General features: G+C 45.1%; 1 protein-coding gene across 40 annotated transcripts in view; it reads right to left on the bottom strand.

Annotated features, from left to right (window-relative positions):
• The window catches only part of MACROH2A2 (macroH2A.2 histone), a 29,778-nt gene extending 15,841 nt beyond the window's left edge, over positions 1-13,937 (bottom strand). For 15 of the 40 annotated variants that reach the window (XR_015290000.1, XR_015290012.1, XR_015290019.1 and 12 more), the window contains exons 1-4: positions 12,624-12,819; positions 8,952-9,185; positions 2,363-2,469; positions 906-1,103 (exon numbers count right to left, since the gene is read on the bottom strand). Coding sequence is in view for 7 of the 40 variants with exons in the window: in XM_086900244.1 (XP_086756370.1) it covers positions 906-1,103; positions 2,363-2,469; positions 8,952-9,123 (477 nt within the window). In the remaining 33 variants the exon portion in view is untranslated. Of the gene's footprint in view, positions 1-905; positions 1,104-2,362; positions 2,470-8,951; positions 9,186-12,453; positions 12,820-13,447 lie in introns of those variants that run through there. The other 25 variants (XR_015289996.1, XR_015289998.1, XR_015290009.1 and 22 more) reach the window with 5 other exon arrangements.
• Positions 13,938-17,044: the final 3,107 nt, after the last annotated feature.

The following is a 17,044-nucleotide window of genomic DNA, read 5'->3' as shown; positions in this document are numbered from 1 at the left end:
TAACCCAGCCAAATGCTCCAATTTGAAGAAAAAAACAACTTTGTGATCTGAAAAACAAATTTTTAAGTCTCAGTTATTAAGTTATAAAGCCTTCTTACAGCTTGCCTCCAGGAGCAGCAAACCTACCAGCCACAGAGGGCTAAAAGAGCATCTCCTCACATCTCTCAATATTTGCTTTAAGCTATGTCAAGAAGCTACCACCTCCTAACAAGTCCAAACTCTGCATGTGCACAATTCAAAGTAAGGTGGTAGCTGAGATCAATACACAGAGGCATCCAATTAAAGGTGCCATTAAGCAGCCCTGTTTTCTTTTTGAAGGCTGTTTCTGTATATCATCAGCTATGGAACTGTATTAAAACTTTGAGGCCTCCAGAAAAATGTGCTTAATCCAAGTTTTAAAAGTTCAAGTCAAAGCTTGATATCATTTAAACCTACCCAATGAAAAACTCAGCAGCAGTTTTTCAAGGTGCATGCTCTAGAATGACAAACCAAGAGCACTGACCTGGGTTACTGCTTTATCAAATTAATCTGTTTTGGATAGTGATAGAGGATGGGCAACCCTAAGGGAAAGTGCAGTGGTCAAGTTCTGATTGATTTATTCTTCTTTCAAAAATCACCAACAACAGCACAGCTAAGAACACATGAAACAAAGAGTTTGTCACAATGACACTGATGTTCCATGTCAGGACAACTTCTCTGGACAGTGAAAAATCTTTAACAGCAGCCCAGTAACTGTACAAGGCTGAAGGCATAATATCTCTAGTAGAAAATGTTTTAGAACACAGCTTCCTTTATTTTAAAAGGGTTCACTGCCACAGAGTTAGTGTGGAGGGAAGAGATTCCACACAATTATCAAGAAAATACTGCAGAGGGTGACACAGAATCCATACCTGCCCCGTGCTTACCTTTTTGGACGTCCGGGCCTTGGTAGATTTTGCCTTCTTCCCACTCTTTTTGGTCACCATGGATTTCCTCCCCTTCTTCTCAGGAGCAGGGGAAAGGATGGTCTCAGACTTGCCTTTGGCACCCCGTTTCTTGGCTAGAAGCTCAGGCTGAATTCTGGGCAGGACACCTCCACTTGCAATAGTCACACCTTTGAGCAACTGTAAGGAGAAGCAGTGTATGGAAGCAGATTACAGATCCTCTTAAGTCTGCACCACCAAAAAACCATTAAGGAGAAAATCCACAATAACAAGGAGCTTGGCAGGTCAGCCAGCACATCCTGCAGAATTCTGTTACCCTTTCCAGTGCCAGTCTTAGTGAGAACCTGTCCTTGGTGACTCACAAGCAGTGCATAAGGGTAAAGGAAGAAGAGTGTCTGTGGGCTACTTAAAAAATGTACTGCACCACAGCCCTGCTCAGAGGAGGACTCGATGCAGATCTCTCTGGCAGGGAAACAAAAGAAAAGGTATTTTTCTCTCTGCAGGGAAACAGATGCAGTGAAAGCAAGGAAAAGCTCCAAAGACCTGCTTTGCAGAGGCAAACAACAGGAATGGGCCGTGGTACCACATAGAGGACAAAGTCTGGCTAATTCCTAAGAGACAACACTGGATCTAGATCCCAGTTCACAGGTTACTGACCAGAAACACAGAGCTAGGAAAGGGCTGGTAGTGTTAACATACTTCCTTTTCTGGCCTGTTTTGAATTTTTACTCCACTTGACTGGAAACAGAGCCACACGACTTCATGGGCACCACATTTTCATTATTTAGAGCAGTCATATTAAGTGCAGGAGTATTCAAAATGTGGATGAGATCATCCATCTTCATACAGAGGAGATATCTGATGCTGACTGAACCTTTTCAACAGCCCTGAATAGTACAATCTGCAGCCCATTCTGTGATCTCTGTCCTCACTCAACAAGTTTAGCAGAAGTGATCCCACAAGTGATCCTGGGAGTCAAGTGTTGAAAACCACAGTTTGGGCAAACAGACAGGAAGGCAGCAATAGCAGAGACTGAGCCAGATCCCTACCCAATATGGGCCTCACAGCCAGTATAACAGAAAACACACATTACTACAGCTTTTGGGAAAAGGTCTTACACATTTTCTTTAAGTACTGAATATCCCTGAAGAAAAAGGGAAGCATCAAGACTTCTCATTTCAACAGAATTCATAGGCTAAGGAGAACTAAAGTTTATGTCCATAAAATTATTTATGATTAAGATAAGGTATCTTATCATATTTAAGATTTAAGAGGAGGTGTCTCAGAACTTTTGTTTTTGTTTGCTTTTACTTAAGAGGGCGCAGTCTTCTGTTCCGGTAACTGCGATCTCGTATCTCAGACTAAGCTGTTTCTAACCTTGCCTGGTAGCAGCTTCACTCAAGCACACCAAACTCCAGCACCAAAATGTAAACAGGCACCTGATTCAGTTCCTCATCATTTGCAACTGCCAGGAGGATGTGTCTGGGGGCAATCCTTCCTTTCTTGTTGTCCCGCGCCGCGTTTCCTGCCAACTCCAGGATTTCGGCTGTAACACATCAAGATAAAAACCAGTAACAAAAATGCAGCTCAGGTAGATGCTGCATACACATTTTGCACTGCTTCTTAATATCCATTTACCTTTTCAGGGATGTTTCCAGATTTAAAGGGTTCTTGCTAAAGAAAGACAAAAATCAAACCCCACTCAATATATCTGTAAATTTAAATAAATTCATTTGTCCTTCCTAATTCCCTAAAGGAGAAAACATGCTAAGCTTGGTTCACATAATTTCTTTTAAGAGTCTCAAGTCAGAATTCTCTTTCAAAAATGCAGGAAAAAACCCTAAAAATGTACATCAGCAGTCCAAACTTTATCAGCAGCCCTGTGACAACAGAACAGTCAAGCATGCAGTGAAAACCCCAACCTGGAACAGACAGCTCTGACAAACAGCAAGGATTCTCAGGACCAGGGAAGATGAAGACTGAGGTGCATTTGAAGAAATACTTGGAAAGCCAACACACTAGCCAGGCACTGCTGGAATTCTGCATTAAAGGGCACTGAAAATCTGTGAGAAGCTTCATTTCAGAACAAGATATGAAAGGTTTGACTCAGATGCAAGCAGAGACAACGTGAGAGCTTCAATGGATGAAATATTGATAGAAGGGTCCTTCTACATCTCGAAGAACAGGAGGTCACTTCAAAGGTAGTTTCTCTAAATTAGCAGTAACATTTATACTGTAACCAAAGCCACTGAGCTTTTACTAATTATTACAGAAATACAGACACATCTTCCTAAGTTTATTTGGACTGTAGCAATCAGTATAATTCATTAGCTTACATAGCTTGGCCTCTACTCAGAAGTTATTTCTCATATAAGAACTCTACTGAAACACTGAGAAGGAAGGAGACAGGAATATTTTTTCCTCCAATTACTCCTAAAAATCATATTTACACTTTGTTTCATTTTAGAAGTATACAGTGTCCCTGTCGTCTGGGTTTTGGGTTTGTGTTGGCGTTTGTCACTAACAGGAATATGAAAATTACAGCAAATCAGTATCCTATTGATAACTTATTGATGTCTTAATTATATCCTACTCCTTTTTACAAACTACAGAAAGAACTATACCTATTACAAACAGAAGGAGTTTAATGAAAAATCTAGTGGAATAATATTTGGCTAAAATCCAAATGATTTCAACATGAGGCTTAGCTCTGGCTCATGGGAAAAATACAAGCTTTCAATTCCACTCAGAATAACAAAACTACAAACTTGTCTTCCAGTTTTCACTACTATGCAGCATACATATTTAACTGAATGTTGGAAATTTAGAAGTCTGTTGTTTGGTTTTTTTTAATTTATACACATATTCACAGTGAACTGTAAAAGTTAGGGCAGGAACCTCTCAGTTCCAGCATTTCCTAGTCCGTCCTGGATTTTAAAGGAGGAAACTGAAAAGAGATCTCACATAATCTAGCTATATACACCCCCATGGGGCTGGAAATGTCAGACCCTCTCCCAGACCTCTGCCAGCAGAGCTAATGCAGCAGCAGACAGCAGGAACAGATTCCATCCATTGTGCAGACCAGCAAAGAGCAAGAAAAGAGACCCAGGCTCCTCCAGTGGGTTTTGCAGATGTGTGCTGACAGCAGAGGAAAATTGCATCGGGGGGAAAAAAAAATAAATCCAAAAACCAATACATACTTACCTGTGTGAGAACTGAAGTTCTTTCAGGTGTGCCAACAACAGGCACATCCTGCTACCTGTGTGCTCACCCCACTGCCCCAGGTTTGGGTCCTTTGGCCAGCAGCATCCTGATGGTGCACTCTTAGTCCTCTGCCTAATGTTAAGAGCAAAAAAGGCAGAACACTCAAATGCCAGCCATCCATCACAGGACACTGGGAAGAAGGGAATCCAAGGCAGAGGAGATGTAGGCAGATTGCGGAATATGTACATGACTTACCAAGGGATGCCAAATATTTGCATAGGTAAATGATTGCCTTACCTCCTTCTAATGAAGGTTTCTATGCATATTTTTTCTAATGCTGGAGGCAGGGGCTCATCATCTTAAGAATAAAAAATGGCATTTACAAAATACAGTGTCAAAACTGGAGGCTTCAGTTATCACACACTCTCCTGACCATAGCAGATCCCTAAAGAAACTGCTTTACATCTCAAGCAGAAATTTCTTAACAGCTGAGGTTACCTAAATTCTAAAAGGACTAGTCTGAGAATACAGGTCCTATAATAAAGTCCTACGCCATAACAAGCTCTCTTGGAAGTGGGCATCTTGATATTCTCAGCCATAAGTTGGTTTTACTTTCTGTGCTCTAAGCACAGCCATGAAGAATTTACATTGAAATCTCAAATAACACTGCTTCCTGCAAGAGTCAAAACCCACAAAGATGGCTCCACATCAGAAGCTTAACTTCAAATCCAGGCATCTTCAGAAAGAACATAACTCTCTTCCAGCAGAGACGAGCTGCAGCCAAACTATGGCCTGAATGGGATTACATCTTGTCATCCTGTGACACACAGGAAAAAAGAGGTTTCTTTAGCTGATGGATCAGCAGATTTGAAATGTCGGGAACTAAAGCATCCTAGCCAGGCCAAAGGTTTTTGTTCAGCTGAGCTTCTGGGAAAGTGGACTGCTAAGAAAGGCCCATGAGAATTACTGATAGCAAATTGGAAAGATTTCATACAGGTTGTCTTGTTTTCCACCTCCCCCTCAGGAGAAATTCTGTCAGCTCCTGTTACACTACTACAAAAAAATCTACCAGTAATGCCTTTACTCTGCAGAAATCTATTGATGGTAGAGTCCTTAGTCCTCCATTTGCAGGTGGAAAACTATCTGTTGGATTTGTGTCTGCAGGCAGATGACCACAAGCAGAAGAGTATTCCAGGTGATTCCTGTGAAGGGAGGAAGCCTTTGCTGCTGTTGTGCTCTGCCCTAATCTAGAGAGGATGGTTTTTCCATTGAGATCTTCCATAAATTCCTCTGGCCAGCACACATGACATGACTTGTGCTTCCTCATCAAGGGGCTTCTGTTATTCTCTGCCTACTTTTTGGGAAGATGCCCTGTAGGACATATGCAGTTGATGTTTGATTTAGGTGGCTGTGCCTGCAGTCAGCTCTGTGCACACTCAGAGCATGAGACTGTTGCAAAATCCATCAATCAGATGGGACTCAGGCCAATTTTTTCACAGAATTTTAACTCTGAAGCCAGTGGAACTCAACCTTGCTTCAGCAAACACAACTTTCTGGACAGGAATTAAGCTGCAGTTTTACAGTATCATTTTTCAAGCCCAAAATGTAAAAGAGCATAAAGCAATTAAAAAGAAAGGTTTAGAACAGTGAGGAGATCTTTACATTAGCTGATCAGTTGAGGTAAAAGTACCTCTTCCTGAGATTCCACCATCTCTACACTGTGGGGTTTGCTGCCATTTTAATGATGGGGTTGATAAGGCAAAGTGCAGATTTGGGGGTGATAATGGCTGTGAGGTGCTGCCATGATCAATCCTGCTTACAAAGGAAAAAAACAGGGGTCTAGTAGCTTGTGACACAGAACACATACCACAGCCAAACAGCAGTCTCAGCCTCATAAAGCAGGAGTGAGGATGCTCCAGATGTACATGCACCCTCTGGATGATGCCAGCCACGAGGCTCAGTGCTCAGGCCAACAACAGACCACGCCGGACTGGTAACTCACAGAGATCTGCTGGTGCATGCCAGGCCCTGGAGGAATGCAGGCACTCAGGTGGTTCTGCTCCTGTTTGATCCTCCCAGCCTCATCCACCTTGCCCCTATCCCAGCCAGGACTTTCTTCCCCACAGTTGTACAGCCCAATCTCCTTTCCCTGGCAATCCACACCAAGGCTTCTGTCTCAGTAGCCTTTCCTGGGCAGTCACCATTTCTCCTGCCTACTCAGGCTCAGTATTCCTGCCCAGGCTCTTCATTACCAGCACCCCCTCTATCCAATCCTTGCCCTATTTCCTATTTTTTCAACTCGCTTTCCAGCTTCCTGGCAGGATATTTGGACACTCCTCACCATTTATTTGCCTATGGGTCATCAGTCCAGCTCTCCCCACTAGCCAGACCAATCCCTGCCTCGTTCTCTAACATCAAAATTCTTCTTCCATAACCACTGCCTCCCCACAATGCTATGATCCAGGAGCTGAGAGAGGCTGGAATGTGTTCAGTGTGGACCAAGTCTTCAGAGATTTTAACTGTTGAAGTCAAAGAAATCTCTGCTGAGCATGAGCAACCTGTGTTTTATCAAAGTCAGAGCCTGGCCAAAGACAACAGATTTCTCTGACAGAGACCACCCTTCCTTCCCCTTTTGTAAAGCATCAAATCTCTGTTCAAACACAGAGAAGCACTCAGGAGTTTAGAGAAGTTTTCATGAATGTTTTAACATAACAAAAAAAAATATGTTAGACCTGCTTCTGTGGAACAGCAAGAAAGTGGCAGTCCCTTACTGCCACCCTCCCAGATTTAGTCTGAAGCAGCTCTCTTGCATGCAGCCTTTCATCCCGAGGAACCACCATTTCATAGCTGCAAATCCAGGAGAAAAGAATGGCATTTCTAATAGGAAGATCAGATAATGTTCAGAAAATTTAGCCATTTGCCATAAAATACCCCCTTCGAGAACTCCATTGGAAAAATCTATTTTGTTTCTACAGGCTTCCCAAAACCAAAGACTTTATCGACTCCTAATATTAGGAATAACTAGATCAGAGGGGTTAGATGCTGCAACACTGGTTTTTTTAACTGAACTCTCCACCTTTGTAATACTTCCAAACAAAACCCTGGACAGAGCACAGGAACTTTGGTTTGGAAAGAACACAATCCACCAGCAACAGATGTTTGCTCAGAAACATTCTCCATTCTATCACAATAATTACAGGAGTTCTCTGCTGAACCAAGCAGCTGAAAATAGCATTCCCTTACAATTTATGTGGGCTCCCAGCCTACACCTCTGGCAACCTTCTTGCCTGGTTGACTACAAGTTCATTTATTTTTTTCTAAAGCAAAGTGTAGGCCCACACATAATCTGCTGATATCAGATTAATGATTTAAATTAAACTGCACTTACTATCCAGGAGCAGAGCCAAGACATACATTGTTCTAGTTCAGGTGAAAGGCAAACAGTGCTGACCACAAGTCAGTCTTCACCACTGAAATGTTGCACATACCAGATGTGCTGCTGACAATTTATTACTGCACCTTGTAAAAATTGCCACAGCTCAGAACAAGCATCTCCAAATGTTTATCCTAGAAATATCTCCCTGTGGAGTAGGAGAAGAAAAAAAAAGTATTTCTCTCCAGACAGAAGGTCAGCAGAGTCACAATGCATCACATTATGTTATAAAAGTTACTGTGATTTCTTCAACACATGCAATACTTTGTCACTCCAGCTCTAGAAGTAGCCTCAAGGGAAAAAAAAAATAAAATTGATTCTTATCCTGGAATGTACAAACATGGAAAATTTTGCAAGGTACTGTTAGGCTTCATGATAAATTTAATTTTAATAGTGAAGCCACAAAATTAGTGAAATTTATTAGTGAGATCTCAGATTTTCTCCACACCTTTGAAAGAAAATAATGCTTTTATTGTCTGGTAGTGCGAACAAGCTTCACATGTAAAACAGACATGAACATTTACATAAAACCTGTTGCATGGACAACCAGGTTTCATGCAAGCTTCTTCATGCCACCTTGGCAATAAACTACACTCCTGAAACACAGCTCACTCAACTAATTCCATCCAGGCTGTGACTCCCCACAGATTCTCTAATGCACCTCAGTCTTGATCTGTAACCCCCAAGTAACCTGAAGCAGAATCCTCTCTGCACTGTGAGTCCCAACAATCTGCTCAAGTGCTGTTTTCCATAATTGAATAAGAAACCTGGCAGATATGATCATAGGACACTCTGAAATATTTCTGTACAGAACCAAAGTACATTGTATCATCATGGGACACCCGCCCCTTCCTCAAAGGTCCGTTTCAGAAAGGTGGGGAAAAGGAAACTCAGGTTGTGTGGGAAGATTTAAACCCTGGAACACTTTCTTTATACACTTAGACAAAGCAAAAGGGTTTTTAAAATTAAAAAAAAAACACCTTTAGATTTCAAAATACTTTGACACTGTTCTGCAAGGAGAAACACAGCCAGCAAAACAGTTTTCTCACTTAAAAAGCAAAGAAACAGTACAAGGTGGGTTTGCTTTTTTTTTCTCCTATTATTCATATTTAAGTGTATCAAAAAGCTTAATTAATACAAATTTTCTCTGGGACAGAAACTACTCCTCACTCTGCAAAGCAATAAAAAAATAACACCCCCAGCTAGTGACCAAGCATGATGCCTCTAAAGGAATTTCCACCCTCAGCCTCTCCAGGAAACAAATTTCAACAAATCTTGCCCTTGCAGAGCCCGCTTTCCAGGAGCGCTCCACATGTTTGTATCCCATCCCGTGGCTAGCCCTGGCTTCTGTGTGTGTGAGGAGCACTTCCAGGAGCAGCTTCTTGCTTTACCTGCGAGGTACTCTATGACAGCTGCCATGTACACCGGCGCTCCGACCCCGATCCGGTACTTGTAGGTCCCTTTCTTCAGGTAGCGCATCATCCTCCCCACGGGGAAAATCACCCCAGCCCTGCTCGAGCGGGACAGCTTGGACATTTTCTTCTTCCCGCTCCGCCCCGACATCTTGCAGCCTCGTGCTTCTCAATTTGCTCGTGGTTCTCAGTGCCTTGCTCCAAATCTGAGGGCTGTGAGAGGAAAGCAACAGGATTGATGAGAAACGTTGCTGCTGTTCCAAAAGCAAAGATCCAAACCTGCCCTCAACGCCTGGCAAAGTGCAGGCATTACTCATTAAAAGCTGGATAATTGGAATATTTGCTATAACTTTGCTTTTGAACTGCACAGTCAGCGTTGCAATATCAGGAGCAAAGAAAACCAACCTTGTTTCCTCCTCATTTTTCTAGCAACCACAAGATTATGGATAAACAGACAACAAACCCTGGAATCTGCCACTCCACTCCAAAGCTTGCATGTGGTCACAGTCACACCCCTAGTTCTCACGCTCAGTCAAATAATGTTGGGGAAAGTTTTAACCTTATTTACAAAAATTGGTTTTAATTGCCAAATTTTGATAGCTGCCCTGGAGGCCTAATTATGAGCCTGGTTACTCCTCGGAAGGAAACAAAGAGCAGGTCTGCCACAGGTGGTATTTCTGTCAAAGAAGGCACAGTTACCTCACTCCCAGCTTCCATTCAGCTCAGTGAAACAAGAAAACACAATGATGGAGACACTTTGAAAAGCATTAAAATGAGTCTATCTTCACCTAGAAGTATGTGATACTTCTAAATTTTATCACAATCTTTTAATTTATGATACCAAGGATATAAAATCAGCAGGGACCTGTAAAACCTTGGCATGTCCTTGTGTGTCAGCCAGACAATGTTTTTTCTTTCTGTGTGCAATGTGTTATGCGGGCATGGTAAGGAAAGTTGGGAAAGATTAAACCAGTAAACCTATCAGACACAGACACATCAAAATTGGCGTTGCTCATCATCCTACTCTGAATTCCCTGCCAACTGCCAGCCTGGAATCACGAGTGGTAGTAACAGAGCTCAGAGGGAATGTGAAAAGAAGTGGGGAGGCACGATACTGGTCTTTATAGATGCAAGAGGATGCTGTGGAGATGGAGAGAGCCAGTGTTCCCTACAGCAGTGACTCTTACAGAAGCTGAACAGCAGAGGAGAGAGACAAGCACTGGACTCGGTCGGACAGGGAGGCAGCAGAATCTTCCCATCAGTTGAGAACAATTTGAGAATGTATGTCAGATATCACTCCAGCAGCACTAGATCTGCCTTGGGACTGAAGGATAGACAAGGTGATCTTCCAAGGTCCCTTCCTCAATGAAACTTGCAATTTGTGACAAGACCTTTATAAACTTTCACTTTCGTAATAATAACAACCCCTAAAATGTGTCCTTCTCTGTTTGTGACAACTGACATCCAAATAATAAACCTAGGCTGGGAATTAGGCTTCCAGCCATCACAGAAGCCAATTTCTGGAACAGCCCCTTCTCTTAGAGAAACAATAACTCATTTTAAGGTGGAACTTAATAAATATATAGAGTAGGGTACAAACAGGTTCCTGCAATGCTGGCAGGACAGTTCCATCGCCCAAGAGTTTGGTCCAGCACTGAAACCCCTACAGAGAGCCATGCTGAAAGAGTACACTACCTGTATAAAAATTGTATCGAGATAACCTCTCATATATTTGTTTCTGCACCATCAAATCCCAGTTGAGTGAAAATAAGTGGAAAAAAGCAAACACCAATGGATTAGATCTGCAGAAAATACCATTGTTGCACTTGATCTCCATGACAGAAAATCATAACATATTTGTATACAACTAACCACACTGCTCTGGGCCACGCTGCTGCATTATATAAATTTATGTTTAACTGCTCACTTTTGGCTCGTCCTTCTGTTGCATCACAGAACTTTCCACTCCTGCCTACTCCTTTATTTTCCCCTTCTCTCTCACAGGAAGCCTCTGCCATTATTTACTTCCCTGCAGCCAAACCAACTTTTGGAATCCCAAAATATTTTCCAAATGCCCTGCAGGTTACGTTTGCAGAATTTTGTGAGAGCCTAAACACAAGATGTTCCAAAACTCTGCTAACACTGTCTCTGCTTTGCAACTTAGATGGACCAGGGTGCACTGAGGAGCCACAAACACAACAGTGTGCTCTTGTCTTGTTTTGACTCCTACAGGAGGCAATTTTTGGTAGAAAGCCAAGCTCTGGTATAGTCACATCAGGACCCAGAGAAAGAAACATGCTGAGAAAACTCCTGTGGTCCTGGACAAAGAAATCCCACAGGCAGGGATCTGGTTTCCTTGCAGAAAGAGGCACATGAGCTCAGCCCTGCCACACTCACCTGAACAGCAACCAACAGGTAAAGAGCCACAAGTCAAGCACTGCTGTCCTAATGGCTCTCTTCTGATGACACAGCCAAGCCTCAAGGGCTTATCAGTTGAAAAGTCTACCCACACTCATTCCCTCCCTGCCAGCTGATTCATCATCTCTAAGTTTCTCCTCGTGAAGTGCAGCCTCCACTTAAAAATAAACCTGTGCCACCCATGCTAAGTCCGTCCTCACTGAGCTACAAGGGCTGTGTCTATATCTGGCTGCCATGACATCAGGCTCGGGCAATTTAAAGCAATTATTTTCCCTATCCCTTAATTGGTCACAACACGCTCTCATGACTCCAACATCCCTGTGTTGCTATGGGGGATTCAGTAGCTACCACATCCCATAGAGCTCTCTACTGTATGACTGCAAGCAGAGCTTTCCTCTGTTGAGTTCTGCCTTCTTCAGAGCCCAAGGAAAACAGTGACATTTTCCTTCTGCCTCCTGGAAAAATACCTCAGTTCATCTTCCACTGGACCAGGTCACTCCAAGCCCTGTCCAACCTGGCCTGGGAGAATTCCAGGGATGGGGCAGCCACAGTTTCTCTGGCCTGCCTGTGCCAGGGCTCCCCACGCTCACAAGGAAGAATTAAGGGAAGAGTTCCTTCATTATATCTGACACAAATCTCTCTTTTTTTAGACTTAAACCATTCCCCCTCATCCCATCATTATCTGCCCATGTAAAAAGTCCCTCTCCCTCCTTCTCACACGCCCCATTCAGGTACTGAAGGGATGCACTAAGGTCTCCCCAGAGCCTTTTCATGGCCAGGCTGAGCATCCCCAGCTCTCCTGAGCCATCTCCTGAGCAGAAAGGCCTCGGAGCACCTTGACTTCCAAACACTGAGAACTCAAACTCAGCAAAGACTGAAACAAAGGACATGCAGGACTATCCACACTCCTGCACTTCCCTCATCTCCAGCTGAAGATGTGTTAGGGAGTGTTAGGAGTTGACAAGGAACCCACAGACATGCCTTGGATCCAACCTAGGCTGCACATTCATTTACAAACGAAATATTTGTGAAAAATAACGCAGAGGAGTTAAAAGCTCGTTACCTAGCCCGATTGCTAAGGCACCACAGCACAAACCTAGTGCTATTCAGGCGGCAGGTGCAGTGTCTCCCCGACTCCAGAATCACACACACACACAAAGCGCGCTCCCAGCGAAAGAAGCTTCCAGGGCACCCCAAATCCCGCGGGTCCCCGCAGAGGCAGCTCCCACTCACAAACAACATCGGGCCGCGCGGCTGAGAGGACGGGCAGCGGGATGGACCCACAGGTCACCCTCTGGACCCGGCTGAGAGCTGCCGAGCTCGGGGGAACATCGCGGTCACCCCGGAGCCGCCCCGAGCCCCCTCAGGGCCCGCCCGCCCCGCGCACGCCTCGCCGTTGCCCGGACACCGCCGCCCCGCCCACTCCCCCCGCTGATTGGCTGCTGCGGCAGGCAGGGCTGGCGAGGGAGCGCGGTGATTGGCTGCGAGCCGCTTGATCGACGGGAGAGGGGCGGGGACAGCAGTCGGGCCGCGCAGGCGCCCCGAGGCGCAGTGGAGTGCGTGCGTGTGGGGGTGTGGCCGCCGGCTTTCCCGCGCAAACGCTCCCCCCTCACACCCCCCCCCACTCCGCGAGCGCCGCTGCCGCCGAGGCTTTGCCCGCTGCCCGCCCAGGGGCGGCTGTGGCGGCGGCCGCGCAGCCCCGGAACGGGAAGCGCTGCGGGGACCGAGCGGAGGCAGCGAGCGAGGAAGAACCGCCCCCCCCACCCCCAGCCCCCCCCATAGACACCTTAGCCGGGGCCGGCCCCGCGCGCGCCGCCGATACCGCCTCGCGCCCCCCCCCCCCCTTTATGGCCGCCCCTCACCCGTCCCCCTCACGCCCTTTCCCCTCACGGCCTCGGCCATGGCCAGGCCCTCCCGGAGAACGGCAGCGGCGCCGGGAAGAGGAGGAGGAAGAGGAGGATGAGGAGGAGGAGGTGGGTCGTACGGCCGGGGAGAGAGGGAAGGAGAGGAGCAGGGCCTCGCCGCGGCCCCCGGAGCCCCCGCGCCGCTCCCCTCACCTGCCGGCGCCCGCCGCCGCTGCCGCCGCCTCCTCCTTCTTGTCTTCCCTTCCTCTTTTTCCTCCCCCTCTTTTCCTCCTCTCCTTTCCCCCCCTCCCCTTTCCTCCCCACTTTCCCTTTTCGGCTCCCCCCGCCCTCGCTCCGCCTCAGCCGCTCTCCCCGTATTGTATGTTTCAATGGCGATGGCGGCTGCTGGTGAGGGGGGCGGCAGGGGTTTCCTCCCGCTCCGCACATACCGCCTCTAGGAGGAGTCACTGCAGCCCGGGCCCGCTACAACCCCCCTCTCTTGGCTGCCGCCCTCCTCGCCCGGGCCCCAGGGCTGCAGTGGGGGCAGGAACCCCCACCCCGCCCAGCAAAGAAAGGGCCCCCCCGACCCTAGTCCCAGTGGACTTGCGGTAGCCGGGAGCATAAAGGCAGAAAGCCTTCCCATCCTTTTCCAGGGTGGAGGAGTTCGGAGATGGAGAGGTTTCGAGGCAATCCCAGATTGGGCTAAAGCTCAAGGAGCGCCTGGTTTTTGTTAAAGGGAGAGCCACCCATCCCTCTGTCCCTTTGCTAGGGTGGCCTGCGTGCCTCGCTATGGTGCCTCTAACCCAAATACTCCAGCATCCCCAAGTCGGCTTGGAACGGCCGTAACAAAGAGTGCCGGCAGCTCTTTGTGTTGTCTCGCGTTGGAGCGTTTTGGGCGCTGGAAGGCTTTCCAACTCGTCCATGAGGGCTGCAAACTTCCCTTCTGAATGGAAGCTGAGGGTTTTTCTTTCCTTCCCTGCAGTCGCACAGGTTCAAGAGCTCGAGCTCCAAGAGACGCAATAAGCGATTGTGTTATGAGTCTTGGCAGCGCCAAATCCGTGAGCAGAGGCTGGTGCAAACAGGAGAGTACAGGGCTACACCTCTTTAACTCATCTCAGGTATATTTTTACATCAAACTGGGTTTCTATCATCATTCCTATACAAATACTTTGCATTGTTGCACTGATTTCGCTATAAGGACATTTGGGTGCTACTGTAATGCACTGATACACCATTAACACAGACCACTCCTGCTTGCTTGCAGTGTTACTTTAGGAGGGTGTCTGGGAACAACAGAGAGAGAAAGAACCATTCATGCATTCAGCATTCTCTTTGCCACTGTAAAAAAATCATAAAAGATTCACTTGAGTTTGGCTTTTGGCTCTGCCACAGTAAGTGATTTTGTATCTGCATAGAATTGGATTTGGTGGGTAAAAAAGCAATGGAATATTTCCCCAGGTTATGTTAATTGTGGATCGCACCATCTCATGAAGAAAGAGGGCATGAGTTCAGGACCTGCGTTTTCCTGGGCTGCTGTGTGACCTTGGGTAAAGCAGTTCACTTTACACAGCTGTATTTTGACTGTTGTTAAAATGGAAATAAAGATACCTTTTCTCTTTTCAAGCATTGAGTAAGAGCCTCAGTGCATTGCTGTGGATTAATTCTTTGGGAGTCTGTTCTCTTCCCCACTTCTTTTTGAAAACAAGGTCAAGATGCTTTGAGACCATAGGAGAAAAAATTCATGTGCATGAGTCTGACTTATTTTATGTGTAAGAGGAAGCCTTACCTAGATCTTGCCCACTGAGAGTTGGAATTTGTCAAAGGAAGAAGATACCTATAGGCTTGTCAGTGTATTGAACCATACTAGGAGGGTAGGAGGAAGCTCAGGAAGATTTTCAAGCACTAAGCATAAAAATTAATGACAATGTAAAACCCATGTGAAAAGGAATAAAAGCGTTTACATTTTTCTATTGCCAGATACAAATAACTGCATCCAATAACCCTGACAATCATGCGTGCCGTACGTGGCTTTGTAATTAAAAATAATTTGAGATGAGGCAAAATAAGCAACCCAAGGTTTTTAAAACATTCCCAGTTTGTTAGAGTTTAACATCAAGTGGTTGCTGTGTGATAAGAACACGAGCATGTGGGAGGTCTTTCAAGGAGAAAAAAAAAGTCTTCTTGTGAGGCAAACTTTCAACGTTAGGAGAAGTCGCTCTGTTTATAACAACATTTTTCTGTTAATAAACAACATTCTCCTGAAGGAAACAGGAGTGCTGGAGAAGTGTGAGAGAGGACATCGAAGATTTTCACAGTGTAACGCTTCTCAAGTCAGTTGTAGATGTCTGAATTTTAATACCAATTTTCCTGCTGTTGTGATTTTTAATAGTCTCACCATAAACTCATATTTCACTCTTTATTTCTCCAGTGGATACAGCCTATCCTTAACCTAAATATTAACAGCATTACGTGGATATTTTATGTCGCTTCAAATATTTCTGGAAGATTCAGAATCACGTTGTGACACAATAAAGAATTTTTGAGTACAGCAGATCAGAGCAAGGCAACACTGGGACATTTACCGGGTGTGACTTGTTCTGCAGTGATGGTACCCTTGGAACCAGCTGCATTTTAGAGCAGATAAGAGATTTCTGGTCACAGTACCTGTAAGTTCCAGCCATTTAGGTGGAGTTGTTCGAGGAAGAACTGTTACTAACTCTCATTTGTGCCATGCTGGAGTCAAGCAGAGCTTTTCCCACACAGCAGGAGCGGGGCCTGCCCTCTCTAGGTTGTGCAAGGACCATCTGCCTGTTGCCTTTCGAGCGCAAATACAATCTGGTACTTTGTCAAAATAAACAACACATCTATCTGATCATTTCTAGCCTGCTGCCTGCCTCACTCCCCAGCTGCGGGGGAAACAGCCTGTTTATGGCACTCTCATTTTGGGGCAGAAGCTGTTCCATCTCCAACATTGCAATGAATATTTCATAGCTCCAGAACCCAGAGACAGGGCTTTGCTAGGGCTGGCAGGCGTTCAGGGCCATCCTGGCAGGACAGGAATACCGAGTACTCCAAAAGCTCTATTCTATGTGTGTGTATAATCCAGGGAACTTGATCAAATCAGGGTAAGCATTGCCCTGACATCAGGTTAACAAAATACAATCAAAGTGGATGTGTATCTGTACTTACAGTCATAGAGAACAGCTGTAACAACTGAGTTCTGTAACTAATCTATATTTCTGTAATTAACTTTTTTTTTTCTCATTTTTTAGCCACTTTAACCCTTCCTCCACCTTTCATATTGCTTATATGCTTGTTACGCCAGTAGATTGGGTATAGTGGGCTAAAGAAGCCAGAAAAGCTACATCCTAACTTTGTGGAGAACTCCCCCTTAACAGTACTTTCTTAAATTAGACCATCCCATGTACTTCAGAATTTAAAGTCTTTGTGTGTGACATGTTGTTTAACAGGCTGATTGGCTGCAGTCACAGGTTAGCTATAGTGTGTAAGCAAGGGGAAAGGTCTTTCCTCCCCAAGCAACAACTGATTCTAAAAGTTAAATGTAGCTTATTAGCTTAACAAAATATCAAAGATGTCCTTTCATCCTTTAAAAGGAGGTTTTAATCCTCGTTACTTATCCTTAAATGCAGCTATGCTTACTGCAGACATCATTGTCTTAATTATTCCTAAGTCATAAAATTAAATACTAATTGAATGTTTAATCACAATCAACATTACTCTTTTTTTTTTTCTAATGGAGATTTACAAATATATCTTTCAGAATGAAAAGAAATAAAAAATAAGGTAACA

Source organism: Cyanistes caeruleus, chromosome 8 (genome assembly GCF_971803275.1).
Source record: "Cyanistes caeruleus chromosome 8, bCyaCae1.hap1.1, whole genome shotgun sequence".
In the NCBI taxonomy this organism is placed as follows: Eukaryota; Metazoa; Chordata; class Aves; order Passeriformes; family Paridae; genus Cyanistes; species Cyanistes caeruleus.
The sequence above is the reverse complement of the archived record's forward strand: the minus strand, read 5'-3'. Positions and strand labels throughout refer to the sequence as shown.